This window comes from Poecilia formosa, unplaced genomic scaffold (genome assembly GCF_000485575.1).
Source record: "Poecilia formosa unplaced genomic scaffold, Poecilia_formosa-5.1.2 Scaffold83, whole genome shotgun sequence".
NCBI lineage: Eukaryota > Metazoa > Chordata > Actinopteri > Cyprinodontiformes > Poeciliidae > Poecilia > Poecilia formosa.
Window position 1 is genome coordinate 649150 of NW_006800022.1, and position 20239 is coordinate 669388.

General features: G+C 38.7%; 1 protein-coding gene across 4 annotated transcripts in view; it reads left to right on the forward strand.

Annotated features, from left to right (window-relative positions):
* LOC103141433 (gamma-aminobutyric acid receptor subunit beta-3-like) overlaps positions 1 to 18340 on the forward strand; it is a 55023-nt gene extending 36683 nt beyond the window's left edge. For 2 of the 4 annotated variants that reach the window (XM_007557078.2, XM_007557080.2), the window contains 4 exons: positions 575 to 712; positions 6341 to 6493; positions 10300 to 10547; positions 14295 to 14666. In XM_007557078.2, the coding sequence (XP_007557140.1) occupies positions 575 to 712; positions 6341 to 6493; positions 10300 to 10547; positions 14295 to 14666 (911 nt within the window). Of the gene's footprint in view, positions 1 to 574; positions 713 to 6340; positions 6494 to 10299; positions 10548 to 10892; positions 10962 to 14294 lie in introns of all 4 variants that reach the window. The other 2 variants (XM_007557077.2, XM_007557079.2) reach the window with 2 other exon arrangements.
* Positions 18341 to 20239: the final 1899 nt, after the last annotated feature.

Consider the following 20239-nt stretch of genomic DNA (forward strand, 5'->3'; position numbering starts at 1 on the left):
TCTGACTCTAGATATAGACAGGTTTCTAATGTATGAGGATCAAAACACATCTGCCTTACCTTTAAAACATGTTTTCCTTCATTTCCAAATTTGAAGAGGGTCAACAGCTCAGTTGCAGTTATTATAAAGTTATTGTCTTGGATACCAGTAAGTGATTTTTTTTAATCATATTATTTTCTAAAACATTTAGAAGCTCTTATTATATGTACTAAAAGTCCAGGGTCGATTTGAGATAATGCTACTACATGAAATATGGTTTGTATTCTTCTCTTAGATTGTTTTAGGTGTAGAAAGTGAGGTATATGTGTGAAAATTGACCCAAATTAGTGTTATTAGTGTAAGACCCTTAACTGGTAATTACATTCTCTTGAAGAAATCGATTAAGCCTTTTACTTTTAAAGGAATGTCTGGTTCTTTGAGCCAACTTCAAACATGTTTTTTTTTCCTTTCTTTTTCTGTCCAGCTCCCGAATGACAGCCCAGTTGGGCGATCAGCAACGCTGCATATCTTGGTCTCCTGCGATGGTTTTGACAGATGGTTACACCTTGGTGTGTTCGTGTTTCTTCTCTTGCAGATGGCTACACCACAGATGACATCGAGTTCTACTGGAAGGGAGGCGAGTCGGCCGTAACCGGGGTGACGCGCATCGAGCTGCCGCAGTTCTCCATTGTTGACTACAAACTCGTTTCCAGAAATGTAGTCTTTTCCACAGGTAACCCACTGGACTCGAATACATGAAGAGCTGAAACATTTTTTTCTTTTATTTACATGACATTAAGGCTTTTAGTACAACTGTAAATGAAATCATACAAATTAAGCGTCTGCTGGTCTTACAGCTGGTAATTTAATCAATTTCTGCAGCAGGCATGTGCATGCCAAAGCTTGATGGGTTGATCTTAACTCCTCAGAGCCACAGTTGTGTTTGTCAGCGCCTCTAATTGGGTTGAAATGAGGTAAGATCTGCCTTTGAAGTTTCCCTGAAGTAGCTGCAGTTGGTACAAGCCTGCTGGAGTGGCTCTTCACTGAAACAGACACAAATCACCTAGCAAACATCTTCTACAAACCGGTGGTCCTTGACGGGATTGATGAGGTTTGTTATTCTCCTGATTGTTGACAAATGTAGCTTGAGAGGTTAGTTATGTTAATAAGATTGGGTTTGTTGCCAGTTTGAGTTATTGTCTGTTATAGTTGGAACTGGTGGGTGGAGCTGAAAAGCTAGCCAAACACTAATGTTGAGCTAAAAACGGTCAAGCTGCTAGTAATGGTTGTGGTCACTAAGGCCACCAGCCTCACGTGTTAAAAAAGGCAGAATGGATCCGTGCTTTTATTTATAAAAACAAAAGCTGTTTTTAATGAGAAGGAAGCTTTGACAGAGTTATCAAGATCTGATGTGAGCAGCTTAGTTCATGTGATTCATGTGATAGATTCAGTTGTTTGCACGATTGTGTCAAAGTCCTGCTACTGATAATGGAATGTTTTCACCCTCAAGGTTTAGCGCATTAATCAATAGCTTCATTTAGTAAATTATATTAAGAGCTTTCACAAATTGGTAAAATCGCAGATCTTCTGTACATTGCAGTAGATTTGCATTACTTAATTTGATTTATCGGTCTTGGAGATGAATTATCTTTCTCTACACAATTCAAAACATACAAGATTTTTAAACTCAGCAGTGATCTTTACATTTCATTCATCTCCAACCGTCAGAGACAAAAGTTAAAAGACAGCTGCTTCCTGTTCAATCTGTTGAGCTCTGGACCTGACTTTCTTAAATTATTCAGTCTGTAGCACATACTCAGCCTCCCAAATAGACATCCAGCAGCAGCTATGGACAAATATACTCCATGCTCTACTAGATCATATATATTAATATTTTATACTTCTAGTTGTACAGTTTGGTGGTTCTGTTTGCGTAATTCAACATTGACAGAAAACGTTAACATTAATATTCACAATTTCCAAAGTGTACATTATTAAAAACTTTGGTGATTTTATTGCAGCCTATTCTGTTTGTGTTTATGTTCACACACACATGCAAAACCAAAACTAACTGCGTTGTGATTTTAGTTGCGCTCTGTTCTGATTGGTCAACAAAGAACAAAGGCCCCTCCCACTTTTGATTAGTAAATGCAGCAGCAGATAGAAAACTAGTGGGAAATTACCTTTGCTTGTCCACGTTGCTCAAAATACTGCTAAAAGTTAAATATAATGAGTAAAGCACATAAAACTTAAAGGCTATGTGTGTTGTTTTTTTTAAAGCTTGTGCAATAGCTTATACATAGGTCCTGTAAATGTTTTGACATTGTTGTTGTCATTAGCTGTTGTTGCAAAAAAACAGCCGCCAGTCTTATTTATGGGATCACAACAGCGATTTTCTTCCCAGCGCTTCATCTCTTGGGGCCAGTAATTAGAAAGGAAGGCAACACATAAGGGGCAATTTGTCAGGTTCCTGCATGTGAAAAACAGTCACTATATCACATTTCATGTTGTAATTAATGCCTCAGTGTTTCCCTAAGGGGGTTCAGTCGATATATATGCTGAACTTTCTTTTTTTTTTTTTTAAAGTGTGCCACCATAAGTCTTGAATTATTAAGATTTTTATGCGAAAATTTATTCTGTGATGGACTTTTTTTTTTTCTTTTTTTTCCCCCAACGTTCAACAAAGGCAGCGGTGGATCGGAGAAGCCATTTCTCCAGAGCTGTGCTGGGAACATAAAAGCTGACATTTAGAAATATTTTTCAGCAGAATTGAAGCTCAAAAGGAAGAGTCACGCTCGCCCTGAGAAGAACGGCAAAACTAAATCAGCCTTTTGTGAGATTTTGTGGCTATTTTTAACTTATTCATCTATTTGTTGATCAAGATTGTCAATCATTTCCACTCTGTGTTCGTGACTCTACGTTTACCATCGACCCAGGCTGTTTACAGTGCAGGGGCCCCTTTGTCTGTCTTGGGAGAATCATGTGAATGTGTCTAAGCAGGTGAGCAGGGGTGCGCTTGTTTGCAGAAGCAATCCGTCCCCCTGCGGGTGGAGACCATTGAAGTTTAGTGTCCAGTGATCTGCTGCGCTTGCTGCTTGAAGCACATCAAAAGCTTGTTGCCTTCCTTGCTAATGATCAGGTTTCCTCCATTACATCTGCTACAAGCCAGACTTTAGTTCCATTTCCTTTTCTCTTGCTCTCTAACTCAGCCTGTCACTTTCAGTTTTACTTTCCTCTTTTCCCCCTCCTCTTTGCAGCTTCCTTCAGTGCAAATTTGCCTCCAACTTGAAAAAGGTGTGCTCTGATGCCAATTATCCTGCTCTCTGACAAGCAAAATAACAGACCAGGATTCAGGGTATCTCATATTTATGTGCAATGAGGCACGCGGCATCAATTATTCTGCAAACACTGACTTCTGCATGCATACACGTGGCCTGCGTGGCCACATGCAAAATGCACGGGTGAGCAGGCAATGCTTGGTGACATTTAACTGCATGTTTAAGCTTCGCATGTCACCGATATGATCAGATTTATGATGGTAATCTGTTTCTGTTTAGGCAGCGGGAAGAGCTTTAAATATTTAATATCCATTTTTGATCATTTTTGCATAATTTGAGACCGCGAGCAGGAAATATTCCTGCAAATTCTTTCTTTTCATCAGATGTGGAGCACCCCGATCATGACACAAAAGATTCAAGTAGTGCTTCAAATTCATGAACATAAACCAAAGGATGTTACTAAATTCAGCGTTTTCTTATTTTATGATCATGGCTAAGGGGTTTTATGTAACTGTAAACTTGAAATATTTCACTCTATCTAATTAATCTAAATAATATATTTCACTTTCTGAAATAAACTCACTTTTGCATTCTTCTAATTTTCTGGGATGTGAAAAAACTCACATTTTAACTTGTGTTATTCAAGTATCTTCAATGGGTCTTTGTAAACGGTGAAGGCTGCGGGCAGAGAGAATCTCCTGTAGCAGTCTGTGTTGCAGCTTACATGAAGTAGGTTATGTGACAGTTTCACAAAGACTTAAGTCAGAGGGTTCTTCATATATGCTATAAGACTGACTGCTACAGGAGATCCTGCCCACAGCCATCACCATGTATAAAAAGTATCTACAGAATATTACTCAACTTTATGCCCACACTTCCTGTTAATTTAATATTTTATGGCTTAATAAAGATTTGAATTAATTCAGGAAATTAAGTTGTCTAAATGTGAGCCACACATTTTAATCCAAAAATAAAGCTGCTGGTGAATACAGTGTAGTTTTTTTAGAGTTTGTAACACTGACTACCTCTGCATTCAGTGACAAAAAGCACCTTTGATCCTGCAGCTCTCTCGTCTACCGATCCATCCACAGACATCAGCAGCAGCTTCAACTTTACTTTTTTTTCTCCCTTCTCTTCATCCCTCTCTTTCTCAGCCTCACACATGGTGTACCTCCCACTCACGGATGTTGCTTGGTGTAGCCGTTACAGGCAGAACTGTAATACACCTACATGCCAGTGTTCCTCTGCCTCCTCTTTTCTTAAGCCACCTTGGCTTCTCTTCCAGTCAGATGTAGTGCAGAAGAGCTGAATCACTGGAAGGGTAAACTGAGCTTTTTAAAGAAGAAGAAGAAGAAGTGTGGCTGTCCTTTCTTTTATTTTCACACTATAATATATGTAAATGATGTGTTTAGTTCTTTTCAAGCTGTCAGAGCTGTTATTTAGGAGCTAAAAATAACAGGATTGTCTAAGGGGATAAATATTGTTTGAGTATTTATAGTTTATGAGGTGTTGTTCTTGTCAATCAGATTACTGGATTTTTACTGAAATAAACAAGGAAGCTTAAGAAGGCGGAGAGGAACAGGAAACTGTCTATAGAAAATGTCAGACTTCTATAATATTTTTAACATAGCTGTGCCAAATAGCTGTGGCAAATATTCAAAAAAAAAATTACAAAACAGCAAGGTGAATCTGAGAAAAACTCAAAGTAAAGCAGGATTCCAGTTTGCATGTTTTCCATGCTATGTTCCTTGCTAGCTTCCAGGTTTTATGACATCAGGTCTGGCAGAGGTGTGGATATTCTCCCGTTAAAGAGTGCTTGATCAGGAAAATTGTTGTGGCTTTTAATCAGTCATAATCTGTTCGTGCTAGCTGTAGCTTTGAGTTGAGTCTGACATGTAGATGTGTCCCTCAAAGACTTATAGGGACAAACACTTGGAAAGTAACCGCGGCATGCTCTTCAAACTCTGGAGACTTGAGTTTGATTTGGGGCCAAAGATATGAGCCTCAACTTGATTAGGCTCCTTAAAGATTTGAGTCTTCCCTCTCAAGGATGAGATTTGAATCTGTGATTTGCCTTAGCCACTCAAATATCTGAGACTTCTATGATATCTAATTTTAATGATTCCCGCTGACTTATAAAGCCAGACGTTATCCGTCTCTGTCACGTCTTAAGTCTGAACTCTGACACAAGAAGCTACAGTGGCTAACATTTGATTCATGGCCTCTTTTTAAAATCACATCAGGTCATTTTTATTGCACTGTAATTTTATTGCACACACCAGGCGCTGAATCGTAATGAGATGCAAGTGGATTGGGTTTTTTTTATTCTGTTTTCCTAGTGGCTCTCTCTTTTTCCAGCCATACACACAAGTGTGCAGTTGGTGGACCCACGCTCACCACAAGTAGCTTTGGCTGAAAACCCAGAGAGCAGAAATTACTCCATAATGGGTCCCACTTCTCCTGCGATATGAAACCAAAATGGAAAAACGGCTAAGAATAGTGGGAGTAACGAGTCATACGTACAGCTTATCTAGAGATGGAATGCCACGAGATTGCTGAGGAATCGCATATCTTTTATGTTGACATTTCATGCATAGATAGTGTTCACGTTTGAATTCAATGGATGACCACAATGGTAGGAAACTCTTTCAGTGGTTTTGCAGGCGATTTCTTGAAAAGTCAAAACGTGGTCACGTGTTTATTTGCCACGAAATATGAATATGGTGACACATCACGAAATAGGGTTGCAATTGAGTGTTTTTGTGTTTTGTGTGTGGCTTGTGTGAGGAAGAGCTGATGTGTGTTGGTGCTTTGAAAGGGATACTTGTTACCATGGTGATAAATTCAGCCCATGCTGTCTGTGTTGCCATGGAAACTGAAACAAAAACATAAGTGGTCCCTGCTTGCTGCTCAGACTATCAAAGTTTGATGTTTTCAGGGTAAGCCTGTCATTTTTTGTGATGCTTTCTGAATTAGCTTCATTCTCAGAGAATCTTCAGGCTATTTCATACGTTTTATTTCTTTACTGTAAATATTCCAGATGCTGTACTTTTTTTCTCTCTCTCTTTTCCCCCTTGTTTCAGGTGCCTATCCTCGACTGTCTTTGAGCTTCAAGCTGAAGAGGAACATCGGCTACTTCATTTTGCAGACGTACATGCCATCAATCCTGATCACCATCCTATCCTGGGTATCCTTCTGGATAAACTATGATGCATCCGCAGCCAGGGTGGCTCTTGGTAAGGAGTTAATTTACTTTCTCAAACTACAAAGTTCTGTCTTTTTGCTTTTGAGTGTATCCTTTCATAAATGAGTAAATAAAAAATGTCCTACCTGGTGATGAGCTTACAGGGTTAAACTTGTAATTCTGTTTTGAAGGAATGCTATTTTGGTTCTTCTTTTTGTGGAGTGACAGCAGCAAACTAGGTCACAATTTGTGTGTGTAGTTTGCTGTTGTCACTAAAAACGCCACAGTCACTCACCAGCATCTCAAAAGAGGATGTTTTTACCTCTAAAAAGTGCTCTTGATAGCAGCAAACAGACTGCAGGTGGATGTTTGTTGGCTGTTAATCTTCATGATCCCTTCAGTATGATGCAAGAGACGAGTAATGACCATATCCTGCATTCCTGCATGAATAGTGCATTAAGCACTCACTCATTTTAATTACTATCCACCTCTATCAGTGTAGCATAACTCAGGGCTAATTTGACCAGTTTACATATTTTGTTTTTCATAATTCTTTGTCACAGGTGGCCCAAATACCAAGAAACATATATGTAAATCTTGAACTGAATTATAAATACACAGTATTTGCTGTGGTTAGAGATCGCAACTGGTAACAAATGGCTAAAATGTGCTAACACCTACTAAGAACGATTTTAAACCGCCTTTTTTAGTAGTTCTGGCACCAAATGTACCTTCGCATGCATCAATAATCACAGTGAAAACTGTCTTAGCACTACTGCAGAAGCTAACATCCACAGTCTTCCTTGTTTCTGCTCTTCAAGTCCAGATTACAAACTTCACCTCCAGAAAAACAGAGGTGAAGTCAAATCAGATAATGACAACAGCTTCATCAGCAATCCACAGTATTTTCCTACAGTGGTTATACTCACAACCCCCCAGGGGGGGTGACATCCTTGTGAGCTGCCAAATTATCCATAGAAAAAAAAAACAGCACTGTCAACATTAAAGACCTTTGAAGCTGTGAATCAATTATTTTGGTCCTCTTTGATATTGATTTACTCTCCAAAGAGCTCAGTCTTTCTTTTCAAGAAGTTCATCAAGCAAACATCTGTTTTTCCTAAGCTTAAAGAGATTAATACTGAAGTTGTCATTCATTGTAGTTGGAAATCTGAGCCTGAACTTGATATTTCTACCCTGAAGTTTCCTCCAAACCTCAAACAGTGACTCATCTTCATGCAAGGCAAGAAGAATCACTTAATGGCATCTGTGAGAAGCTATATACCAGTTTAACCTTAGATGATGAACTGCTTGGATTGATGACGTTGGTTTGACATGTCTTGCTTTTGGTCAGCAGGGGGTCACATAATAAACCTTGACCTCTGGACATAAATAGTGCAGTCCAGCTATGTAAACTGATTGCTGTTTTGGATCTTCAATCATATGAGTATGGATAGATAATGGAGCAATAATGCCCTTAACACATCATATCGCTTTGTGAAAAGCATGCTGCTATCCATTACCCTGATGCGTTGCCTATCTATATATCTTTCCAGCGCTGTTTGTTATCTGAAAGTGAGTGTTTGTTTCTCTCTTCCCTTCGTTAAAGTGTGCATGCAATATCCGGTCATTATCGTCTGCCTTGGAGTGTCTGATTTTGCGAGCGAATGGATACTAGCAATATCCGATTAAAGGCCTGACAACTGAGAGAGATCCGGAGTTCCACTCAGTCCTTAGATGGACTATTGTGAGCTTCCAGTATGTACCTTGATTGTGAAAAAGAATACGTGTGTGTGGGTATGTGTGTGTCCAGTGTGGACTCTTCTTTCAAGTCTGCCAACCTCCTGGTAAGAGCAGAGTAATGATTGGAGGGGAAATCAATTTGAGCAGGCAGCAGGCAAACAATTGAATTGTTTGAAGGGGGGATCTCATTTTCCTGAGCAAGTCCGAAGGATTGCTAATGCTAAGTTACACATTACCTGCTGCCATTAACCACGAGCAGAATTGTTTTTTTCCCGCTACTCTGTCTGCAAATGATGAATTCAAGTATCTGAGTAACCAGTATTTTCAATTTACTTTCTGTATTGCATGCAACATGAAACTTCCTCTGTATAGTGTCGGGATGTGCTGCTAATGGTACACTGGTCTGTGATTAGAGGAAATTTGATTGCTGAGTGCCTTTGTTCAAGCAGTTAAAGAAGAAGAGGAGATTTGGGGACATGTAAATAGAGGGAGTAAGGCCATCCACCACTAAGCGATGGGGAGATCCGAAGGGAAATGAAGAAGAGAAAAATGGTACATGAGGGGAACAAAAGGACAAGCCAGACCAAAGATGGAAAAAGAGGAGCTGTGAAGTCGTAATTCTTCCACGGACAGGGCAGCGGCGTGATGGAAAAGCAGCTCGGCCCACCGGCTCTCGGCCCCTTGATTAAATTGTCTGATTGAGACTGAGGGAGGCAGCAACAAGAAGAAAAGAGGGAGGGAGCGAAGGACAGAGAGTAATGGCCCAACATTGGGAACACCTATAAAGAACAAGGCTGTTGTTGAGCACAAAAAAGGGCGCCGTCCAATTGTGCCTTAGACATGAAGCATGTGTACGTTCATGCTCGTGCTAACACATATGTGTGCGCGTGTGGTGCTAACCTTGTAATGTGCCAATAAATCTCACTAAGAGCTACATTGACCTTAGCTATCTTGCTCATTCCTCCCAACCCCCTGACTGCTCCCTGTCTCCTCTCTGTACTTTATGACACCCAAACACCAAAAGTGATGTCTGTGTGTGTTGTACGGGCAGAGAGGTGCTGCTGATAGACTCCGTTTATGTTCGACATCAGTAAATGAAGTAGAGGAGATGTGGTTGTCCTATATTTGCAGTAGGGAAGACACTTTCATTGGGTAGATATTTGTGTGAGACACAGAACTTGACGTTCAAACCACAAACTTCATTGTGTTTTATCGGGATTTTATGAGACAGGCCAACACAAAGCATTTTATAATTGTGAAGTGGAAGGAAAAAATAATTTCTACAAATCTTCTGTTTGGTAACCGCTTCTTGTTGCTGCATTTTGACCTTTCCAGAGCATTGTCTGATGCGGATTTGTGTCAACCAAGTGTACTTTTAGGCATCTTCTCCTATCATGCAAACTTGCCACGTGTGACGGTGCTTCATACGTGGAGAGCCATTTTGTCGCCTGACGGGGTAAGGTTAGCAGGAGCTGGGAGGTAGATACAGGCAGCACTATTTTAATGAGTTATTTCTGCTGGATGACCGAGGGGCAGTGGGATGTTTTTGAGGGAGACCTTTGAATTTCAATGAAGCCGAAGTGAAGCACCCACCTCCATTGTGTGTATGCAAGTGGCCTAAGATCAAAGATGAAAGCGCTTAGCAAATTATTTTTAGTTGAAATAATAGAAAGGTGGCGTTGTCTCGCCTGCTGTTTGTACTTTTCACAGGGTTCCTATATAGTTTGGAAAGGTAGGGAATCTGATTTCAGTCATTTTCTGATTTAGATAAGGATGAAAAAATATATTTTCTGCAACACTTTCCTTCTTTCCATGCTTCCTTTGTCTCTTCTTTCTTTGCCTATTACCTATTTTTTTCTTTGTTTTGTAATCTTTTTTATTTTCCTTTCCTTGTGAAGTGTCTTCTCTGGATCTGTCCTCCCTTCCTTATTTCCATCCCTTCTTTTTCTGGCTACCAATGGTAGAAATATCTTACATAAATTCATGGTGAAGGTTGGAAAAGTATGATTTTTTAGGAACCTTATTATTACAGATTTAATGTTCATATTTGAAGTTGTTTCAGTCAATTATTTTTGTTTTTTGGGGTTGAAAAATACATTTGTTTCCTGTTTACCGTAGGAATCACCACGGTGCTGACCATGACCACCATCAACACACACCTGAGGGAGACGCTACCCAAGATCCCGTACGTCAAGGCCATCGACATGTACCTAATGGGCTGCTTTGTCATGGTCTTCCTGGCCCTTCTTGAGTACGCCTTTGTCAACTACATCTTCTTCGGGAGGGGCCCTCAGATGCAGAAGAAGTTGGCGGAGAAAGCAGAGAAGGCCAACAATGAGCGAGCGGCCAAGTACGACGCAGCGAGGGTAAGTTTGGTCCAAACAGTGACACACTTTACGTTACTGGGCACAGGGGGTGAACATTAAAAAAGTTCTGCATTTACGCACTAGAAACAGCTCACTGGGGATAATTTTGGTAGTGACATTTAAGTTCCTCGAAATTTCCATAACCAGCATTGAAAAGAGATGCATAAATATAGCAATCAGCAGCAAAAACAAACATCCTGATTATTTAAACTGTATTTCATTATGTCTGAGTATCCTTGGTGTTCATTATAAAAAAATAAAAAATAAAAAAAACACGAAGACACATGCAAAGTCAATTTCCAGGCATTTGTCCCCAGATGTGGCTGAATATTTTCATCTCCTCAGGAGGCAGGTAGTAGGACCGCGTCCCTAAAACGGTCCAATCAGGTTAAAGGTCTTCGCCACTCACGCTCGGTGAGTTATTCTTGATTTTCTTTAAACGAGGCTCTTCAATATCCTCAAGTCAACTCCGCCATCGCCCATCAGCCAACATGGATGTGGTTAATATCCGTCTTTTGCCTCTGTGCAAAAAATATCTCTATATCCATGTGAAGAGAACAAGCAACAACAGACATCTCCATGACATTCACTGAAGTGATGCTCATGCTTACATTGTGGGAGCTGGTGTGTCCGATGCCGTTAGTGCATGCTGTTTGTATAGGCTTTCTCATCGAACTCATCAGTGAAAGTCATTTCTATCACAGCGCATGTAAGGATATGGTGAATCAGTCTGACTTCCAGTAGGTAGTCACTGCAGAGGTCCCTCATCAAGCAGTTCTTTAAATTACTGATGATCTTCTTGGTAATGATCTATATGCACAATAAGAGACACAGGAAGACCCCATAGCATCCTTATGGGGTGGTGGCAGTCCCAGATTAATTTTCTTAATATTATATTTTGTTTTTCCTCAAGAAAGTACTTTAGAAGATGTTGCTTTGGAGGTATAAACATGAAGGAAGTTTTTAGACTTGGTTGGTCTTTAATATCAAAGCAAAAGTTTGAACTACAAATAATAATACAGTAATTAAAAAAATTCACACCTAATAGCTTTTAATGAAAAATGTAAAACACTGACTAATGAAATAAACTACAATGATGCCAAAGAGAGCCTACAGCTTATAACTTTTCTATTACAATAATAGTTGTGTAGTTGTTCCATAAATTGCAAAGCACTTTAGCAAACTGGTCCAGAGTTGGGTAGGCTTTAAACAACTAAAAAACTTTTTCTTTTCTTTTCTTTTTACTTTAATGGAAATGTGGGACTTCACCAGTTGCTACATTTGCATGAAGACCTGAATTTGCACTTTTCATTTCTGTTGATCTGTTTTGTGGAACGCAGGCATGGATTATGATGTATCGTGTTGCATTTTTTTGTTCTTTGAATATATTTATAGGCTGGAATTACAGGAATCAAGAAATTACTGATGTCAGCCCACAAGATGGATACCTTGCAGTTTTTAGGAGTGCAATGAAACAAACAAAGTTTGTGGTAACATAAAAATGATCATAGCCAGAAACTTTTATTTTTATCAATATTATCAAAAGGGATGGAAAGTGATTTTTAGTTTCTAAGATGGCCCATGAAGGAAACAAATTAGAAGAGTTTATTAAATTGACATTTAACTTGGCCAAAATGTATTTGCTGCACTACCACAAGGTGGCAGTAAAGTGTACCACTGAACTTTTTCAGAAAGGGACTATTTTTTTTCCTGTATTTGCCAGTGAAAGAGGCCAAAATTAAAATTTCGCTTTCCTTGAAATGTTTTCCATTGGTTATCATCTAAGCATTTAGTTGATGATTCATCTTAGAGTTTTGCTTTTTGCAGAAAGAGATGTGTTGGGGACTCCGCAGGCTGCAAGAAAACTGGGGAAATGCAAATGTGACAAAGACGTAACAATAGCTCCATTATTATCTGTTTAAACTGCCAGGAAAATGTTTAATTGTGAAGTTACTGTTTAATTATAAAAAATATGTTTGACTGAAAACCAAAACAGTCAAATCCAATGGAGACAGAACAGATGTGGTTTTAACTTAAATGGTAATGGTTTGACGTGAACAAACATCCACGGGAAGCAATTAGGGAACTCTATGGCAGCAACACTGAAAATATTCAATAATATGATGAAAATTTTAATTCTGTTTGGTTTTATTCAGAAATTCTCATAGAAACATTCAGTGGATATACAGAAATTTTCTAATGGCTTTGGGCAAATTGAGACAGTTATAAAACAGTAATTGGTTTTGGAGCATCATAGGAGTTTATGTCCACTTGGGTAGTTTTGTAAGCTAACAAGTCTAATAAGAGTTATTTGTCATTCCCTTAAGTTTTCTATAAATAGCATAGCGTACCTGCGCAACAAGCTCCAAAGGGAAACTGATTTTGTTATCCGCAGCGAGTATCATTAAGACTCTGGTAAATTAGGCCACCTCTGAATCATTTCTGCCTCTTTTTTCTCCAGATTGGTAACATCCTGTCCTCTCTAACATGGTATTTTAACTTTTTCTTGTCAAGCAGAAATGCCTGCAGTTTATAACCATAATGTGGCCTACTTTATGCATGCATAATGTAGCCAGAATCACCAGAATGGAGTTATTTATATCTTTATTTCCACATCTGTCTTGCTTTACCCTGACTCTTTCATTAAACTTTAAGAACTATCTCAAAATGTTTATGACTGAGAGGAACGGCAAAACTAATTGCTGCTTGTGCTAAAAACACATAGCTGGTGTCTCAGGGTGTTTTCTAAAAGATTTCTGACATAACTTCACCGACTCCCAAGGTGCATAGAGAGGATCAAAAATCTAATAAGGTGAAGCAACACCTGAAGTGCTAAGAAGTAACTTTGTTAGTAGATCAATGCATTTCTGTTTGTGGTCCAGTGACCCAGATGACGGCCAAAAACTGAAATGTGTTGGTTTACTTATGAAGTAGTAGTGTTCCTGGAGTCTTCACCATCCTGTGATGTTTACACAACTAAGGTGTTCAGTCCACTTAAGATAAACTCTGGTTCCTCTTGCTATGATTTTTCTGTAAATTTAAAAGGAGCAATCACATCAATCCAAGATGGTTTCGATTCCACATAAACTCAAGAGTAGTTGCTTATTGTGTGAATGTGTTCCAACCCGGATCTGACTCACTGTACGATGCAAGCTTGAGACAAATATGTTTCTCAGCTATTGACTGTGGATGTGGCTGATTCTGATCTGTTAAAATCCACACTGGAACAGCTGCTGTGTGGGGCACTGAAAAAAAAAGCACTGAACACAAGAACAACTTTTTGTGAAACTCAATACTCGATTCTAGTCCCACTTCTTCAGAGCATGAATCCTAGTCAAGTTTGTGTTGGTTTTTGCAACTGACCCAAGTGTGACTTGAGACATTAGATGTGTCTTATTGGAAACAACAATGTGGCCATGGAGCAGTGGGTCAGGTCTTTTACTCTCGTGGAATTGCTGAACGGGTCGTGAGAGTATGCTTATCTGGTCTATAAGTGCTTTGTGGATCTGGAATAGACCTATGACTGTGTCCACTGAGGAATTTACTGAAGTATGGGAAAGCTGGGTGACTTTTAAGGGCAAACCAAATATTGTATGCCCAAACCAAAAGCTGAGTCATCATTCTCAGCAGGTCAAGCCTTCTCAAGTGTTTGTTGGACTCCACCAGCTTAACAAATCAATAACACTCTAAAAGTTTAGGTATTTCCATCCGTTATTCTAACATTTTGTCTCTTCTTCATCCATTCAGGCGGAACCACATGGTCATGGAAACATCCTGCTGACAACCTTAGAGATCCACAACGAAGTTGCAGGAGGTGAGATCACCACCAGCGTGGCGGACATCAGAAACTCTCAGTCCATGGTACAGTTGGACAGCACGTCGTCGTCAAACATCCAATACCGCAAGCAGAGCGGTGGGGTAGGGCCACGCTCCACCAGCCGCCACTCTCTGGACCGCTCTGCCCAGATGAAGCGGAGCCGACTACGGAGGCGGTCCTCCCAGCTCAAAATTAAAATCCCCGACCTGACGGACGTGAACGCCATTGACCGCTGGTCTCGCATCATCTTCCCGTCCGTTTTCTCGCTGTTCAACCTCATCTACTGGCTCTACTATGTCTGATCAGATCTGTCTTTTTTGGTGTTTGTCGTTGTTTGACTTTGACTTTCATTTCATTCGTTCATTTTGTTTTTTTCTCTCTTGCTTTTATACGTGATGGAGAATCTGTCGAGTCAAAGACTGCAACACAGCAAGAAAAAAGAGAAAAACTGATCTAACAAAGACTACTATGTTTTGGACCAAGTTCTCATTGAAATAGTTTTTTTTATATATATATATATATATTTGGAGTCTTTGAATCCCGAACGCTGAGGTCTTTTTATTTTTGAGAGTATGTACTGTAATTTGGATTTGTGACAGTTTTTTCCCCCAATCTTCACCCTTATTGATTACGTGTAAATAGCAAAATGCAAAGCCAGCAAGTTTTAAAAAATAATATTATTTAAAAAAATCAATGCAGAAGCAGTTAGGTCAAGATTTTTTAACTAAAAGTTGATCGGGTGCAGGCAAAATCTACAATAAATCCATTAAAAGTGGTATGCTATGCATTTTTAATGTACTTAGGCATTGTCGAACTGGCAAAACTCTTTCAGAAACAGAATAACATGTATTTATAGTGTTTATAATACTCTTGTCTACAATTTATTATATGTTGATCTGGTAAGCAAAATAATTTTAGTCCTTTCTTCAGGATGATTTTGTCTCAGGTTCTCAATTTTTGAGTTTGTTGGGGACAAAAAAAAAAAGAAAATAAGCACAATTTATGAATAAAACTGCCGTTTTTTTCCAATTTCACAGCAAAACTTTATGTGACTGCATGACAAAATTGCACTCAGATTTTCAATACTTCTTCGCAAAGCGCTTTTTATTTTCTATTTGAAACAACTGCCAATGGCCCCAGTGGGCAAAATAGTTACTGTTTAACCCATAAAATATTATGATATTTTTGTACTCCTTGTCTTCAGATATTTATTTGATTTCCTGACCTGCGTTGTTTTATGGAAGAACAGTTCTTTTATTGTGACAGTATGGTGGAATTACTTAATTTTTTTGTACATAGGTGTGTATATATGTCTATACATACACTATGTGTTCAACCCAAAAATGAAAATAATAATTTTGTGATTGTCACTGACTCCCAATAGTCAGATTATTTCATGGGGAGAGACGGGGATTAATGTCACAAGTCAAGCATCTTATCCATTTTGGAGCATGTCTGAGCACTATGAATACATTCCTAACTTAGAGCATCCTTCACAAATACCGAAAGCTCTATAAGCATCTTTAAAAACACTTTAAAATAAATGCACATTTTGTTGTTTCACAGTAAAACTTGGAGAAAAAAAAATGCAGCCTTTAAAATGAGTACATTTGAATACATCTGTGGAGTTCGTAATAGTTTTTTTTTTCCTTTTTACCAAAATCAGCTGCTACACTTCTTGATATTGCTAATTTTAACACTCTACAAGCACCTTTGGCCAGTTTCCTGTCTGTTAGTGCATATGGAGCAGAGGAACCACAAGGTTTCATAGTGTTTGTGTTATGGACAAACACTATGGAGTAAGTGTTGCACTCATTAGAGCAACCTCCATGAAAATCTTAACATATTTAAATGAATGCTGCGGGTGCCATATTAAGCCACGCCTCTTTAGTTCCACCAGCCCAGCTGAACGCTCTGAAAGCACACACTTCCTGTGATCTTGGCGGATTGACTTGGAATGAAAGACGCAGTTATTCATAATACGAGGCTCATATTTGTGTGTTTATTGCAGAATTATGATTTAACTGGACCATAGCTCACATACCCATTTTTTTGAAACCTCTATTCTGTCCTATTCTTTTACTTTTTAGGACCCGTAAACAAACCATTTCATTACCGTCTACTTATTCCAAGCTGGTACAAGACATCGACTTTGCAAGTACATATCAACACATGGTCTGTAAGAAATGGCAGAGGCGAAACGACCGGATTTGCACACTCTGTAAATGTACTCCAGTTAAAGGTTGTATTTTTGTAAAGTTATTACTATAAGATTAGGAAACTGCAAAAAAAAGATTGCACACATCTTTACCACGGGTACCAGAAGGCGTGGCATGCCACTGTATCAGCCGACCATGCCGAAGTTCCACTCCGGTTACTGTATGTACTGAAAACCGAGCTTTGCATTTCTGATGCTAGGTGACACCAATGGATTTCACAGAACGTAAGGATTGCCCATGACAACCAGTCTGTCGGGTAATTTTAAGCACATACTAGCATTGAATGTATCAGATCCATTCTTCAGGGAGAGGATAATGAGCCATGGTCATCATTTCTCCATTAGAATGTAACCCACCCCTTCTGACTTTGCAAGTGATTAGTAAAAATGAGGCCAGGAACTAGTTTTGCATGTGTTGGATGAGAAAAATAGGCACAGAAATGTCAAGATTGAAAAGTTTCTGTACGGCATTTGTTTTCTGCGCTGCTTGCTGAGCTCTTGACAAAATGTCAACTTGTAATAGTTTTGTGGCTAAAAATGGCTCCCCTGTCTTGATTCTTTCTGACCAACTGTGTACGATTCCACAGAGGGTTGCAAAGCAATCAGCTACAACCTGGTTGTGCACGTTTACGGCATTCCTCTTCATACATTCGCTTTGTGCATGTACGAGAATACGTGTTCATGAAAAGAAAAAAATCGCAAAAATACTTGAGAACAGTGAGTTTGGGCACAAAGAAAAAATAATTGTAACATGTACAGTCTAGAATATGACAAACAACTGAATGTATAGTACTTGGATTGTCACAGCACAAATGCAATTTGATTTCTGGGCCCTAAATGACTGTGTAAGAGTTGAATTTTCTACTGTGTAGAGGGGGTGTAGGAAGAACACATATCAATGAAGTAATTAGTTAAAAGTGTGTCATAAGGAGTTTTTCATTTTTTACATCAATTTGACCAGACAAAACATTTTAAGATCTCAAGGAGTCACACAAAACCTCTGCTTCTCTAGTTACCAGATTCCATTCCAATAAACTCCCATTTATTTGGGAATCGGAAAAACTTCCGTTGACTTTATGTGAGATCCGGCTACCTCTTAAATTTGATACTACAAAAGAAGATTCTTGACTATGTTTTATTGCACAATCCCTTTTTATGTCCAAGGTTGTGAAATTCCTAGAATAAATGACTCCAAAGACATTTCAGTCTTCATTCTAGAAAAACAAAGCTAAACAATTTTGCTGTCCATGTAGAAAAAAAATATCTTCCAGGCAGAAAAGCTTCTTCGATACTGCTTTTGGGTTGTGTGTTGAGATTTAAAAACGAGTCATTGTACGAGTTCTAAATTGATCAAAATACAAAGTGAAATTGTGACTTTATAAGCTCTACTCTAGAAACTTGTTTATTATGCATGCAGCATCTCTTAACTTGGAGCGACTTCCAGAAGATCTTTTTAGCAATCTCGCTGACAACAGCTGCCAACTGCTCATTCTAGAGATTACACTATGCCACGTGAGCCTACAATAATAATAATTAAAAAAAAAAAACAATAAAAAAGACCAAAAAAAAGAAAAAGACAAAAAAAACAGCCATCAAACACTTCAAGTTGTTGTATGGCCTTGGTCCCATAATGGAATGTGAAATGTTCTGTGCTGCCACAAACTGTATGTAGGCTTAGATTTATACTGTATATCTGTATGTTTCTCCTTTTTCAATAGAGTACCATGTTATACCATGAAATAAATGATATACATTGTACCTGTGCATTTGGTATTGCGAGCATGCATGAGACCCCATTAACTATCTGCCTATACTGTATAAAATGACAATACAATACCAGACTGTGTAAGTTAAAGGAATCCTTGCAAAAATATATATATATATATGTTTACAGAATCTGGAATCAACACAACTAAAGAACGGTAACAAAACATCTCGGTGACAGTTCAAGACACTTTGGTGAACTTGGCAAATCCCTTTTGAAAGATATTTGATGTGAATAAGAAAAGGTTCATGAATGTAAACCGGAGGGACCGTGTGTAAGGCGACAGTAGTTCCATGGTGAAATAAATTCTGGAAAAGTAAAAAAAAAAAAACATATGGAGATTATTATTGACTGTTAGAATATGAACGTTTCTGTTTCACTTGCTGCAAATGATAGATACAAGGCAAATCAATGCAGAGTTGCACCAGACATGCCAAAGAACAAGAAATAATTAAACTGTCCAAGGGGAAGTAACTCAGTAAGGTATATATAACTCAGTAGATTTTAGGGAACCTGCTGAGAAAACAAAGCTTGCTGGTGCAAAGTGAAGAAGGAAGGAAGTAGCACAAACACCATCCTGCCACTACAGAGAGTAAGGTCTGTTTACAAAAGAAAATACTCAGTTTTAAAGCTAATGGTTATAATTAGGCCATTCAAAGGAGGTCAGGGCCACTAAGGGGACTAACACCAAGTTATTTTTGATTCTATCTACTGACAACTGCACACATGTACAGACTATAAAATAAAACCACAAAAAAAATATCTTACGGCATATATGTATGCATCTAGTTACATGGCTAGGCCAGGTGAAATGAAAAATAGCAGATAACTTTCACAAAACAGTTCTGTTTTCTAACAAATTGTCAAAACTGTCCGTTATATTGTCAAGCTGGAACTGCAAAACCAGAATTAAATGAACATTTCTGGCTGCTGACTTGACAAATCTTAGTCTGCCTCAGTGCATCTCATTTGTTCAGATTAAGATCTTCTTTCAGCGCACAAACACAGGTGTTCAAGAGACAGTGTTTCATTACCCTAAACAAGCTAACCAAGTGAAAACGTCAGTCATTCCAGAAATTTACGTGGCATTTCACAAAATCATTAAACAGTCAAAACACAACCATTTAAAATATTAAGCATGCATAAAGTAGATAGAAATTTGAACTTCGGTTATGTAAATGTGTTCCTCTGGAGTGACTTGTGGCCACAGCCCCACAGCCAGTGTGGAAGATGTATCTTTTTTTTTTTTTTTTTTTTTTTTTTTTTTTTACCATAAAAAGCGATATTGGAAAATGCTGACCCTGGCACTTCGACCCCACCGTGGCTTGCTACAGCATGAGTTCCCTGCAGGTATTTCTTGATAGATTTCTAAATCTCAGGAGTGTGTAATGTATATTCAAGTTTCCGGCCTGATGATGTACAACACCGTTTGTCATGAAACTAAAGATGAGCAAATGCTTTGCTCAGCAGTTGTGTGGGAGCATGCGAGTGTGGCTGCTGTTCAGGCAAATAACCAGTAGAGTATTGAAGTAATTCAAAGGAGAACAAGAGGTCAGACAGAAAAATCAGTCTGGTTGGATTCAATGGGAGTATGATTTATAGAAAGGGTAATTTACTGTGGAACGGCCCTTCACTGCAGTTAAAGCTGCAGTGAGTGTCACGAAAGTCTTGCCACAGAATTTCATTCATTCATACTAATTAGCTGGCTTCTGAACACCATTGATTGCTCTGGATTTTATTTGGGGAGGTTAAAAACATGGGACTGGATATTAATGCACGCTACATTTTTTTACATCCTTCTACTTCTCTACCTAAAAAGCAATTTTTTTGTTGCTATGTAATGACAAAATTATTAACAGTTTTAGGACTATTGACACGTTTGTAAGCCACTT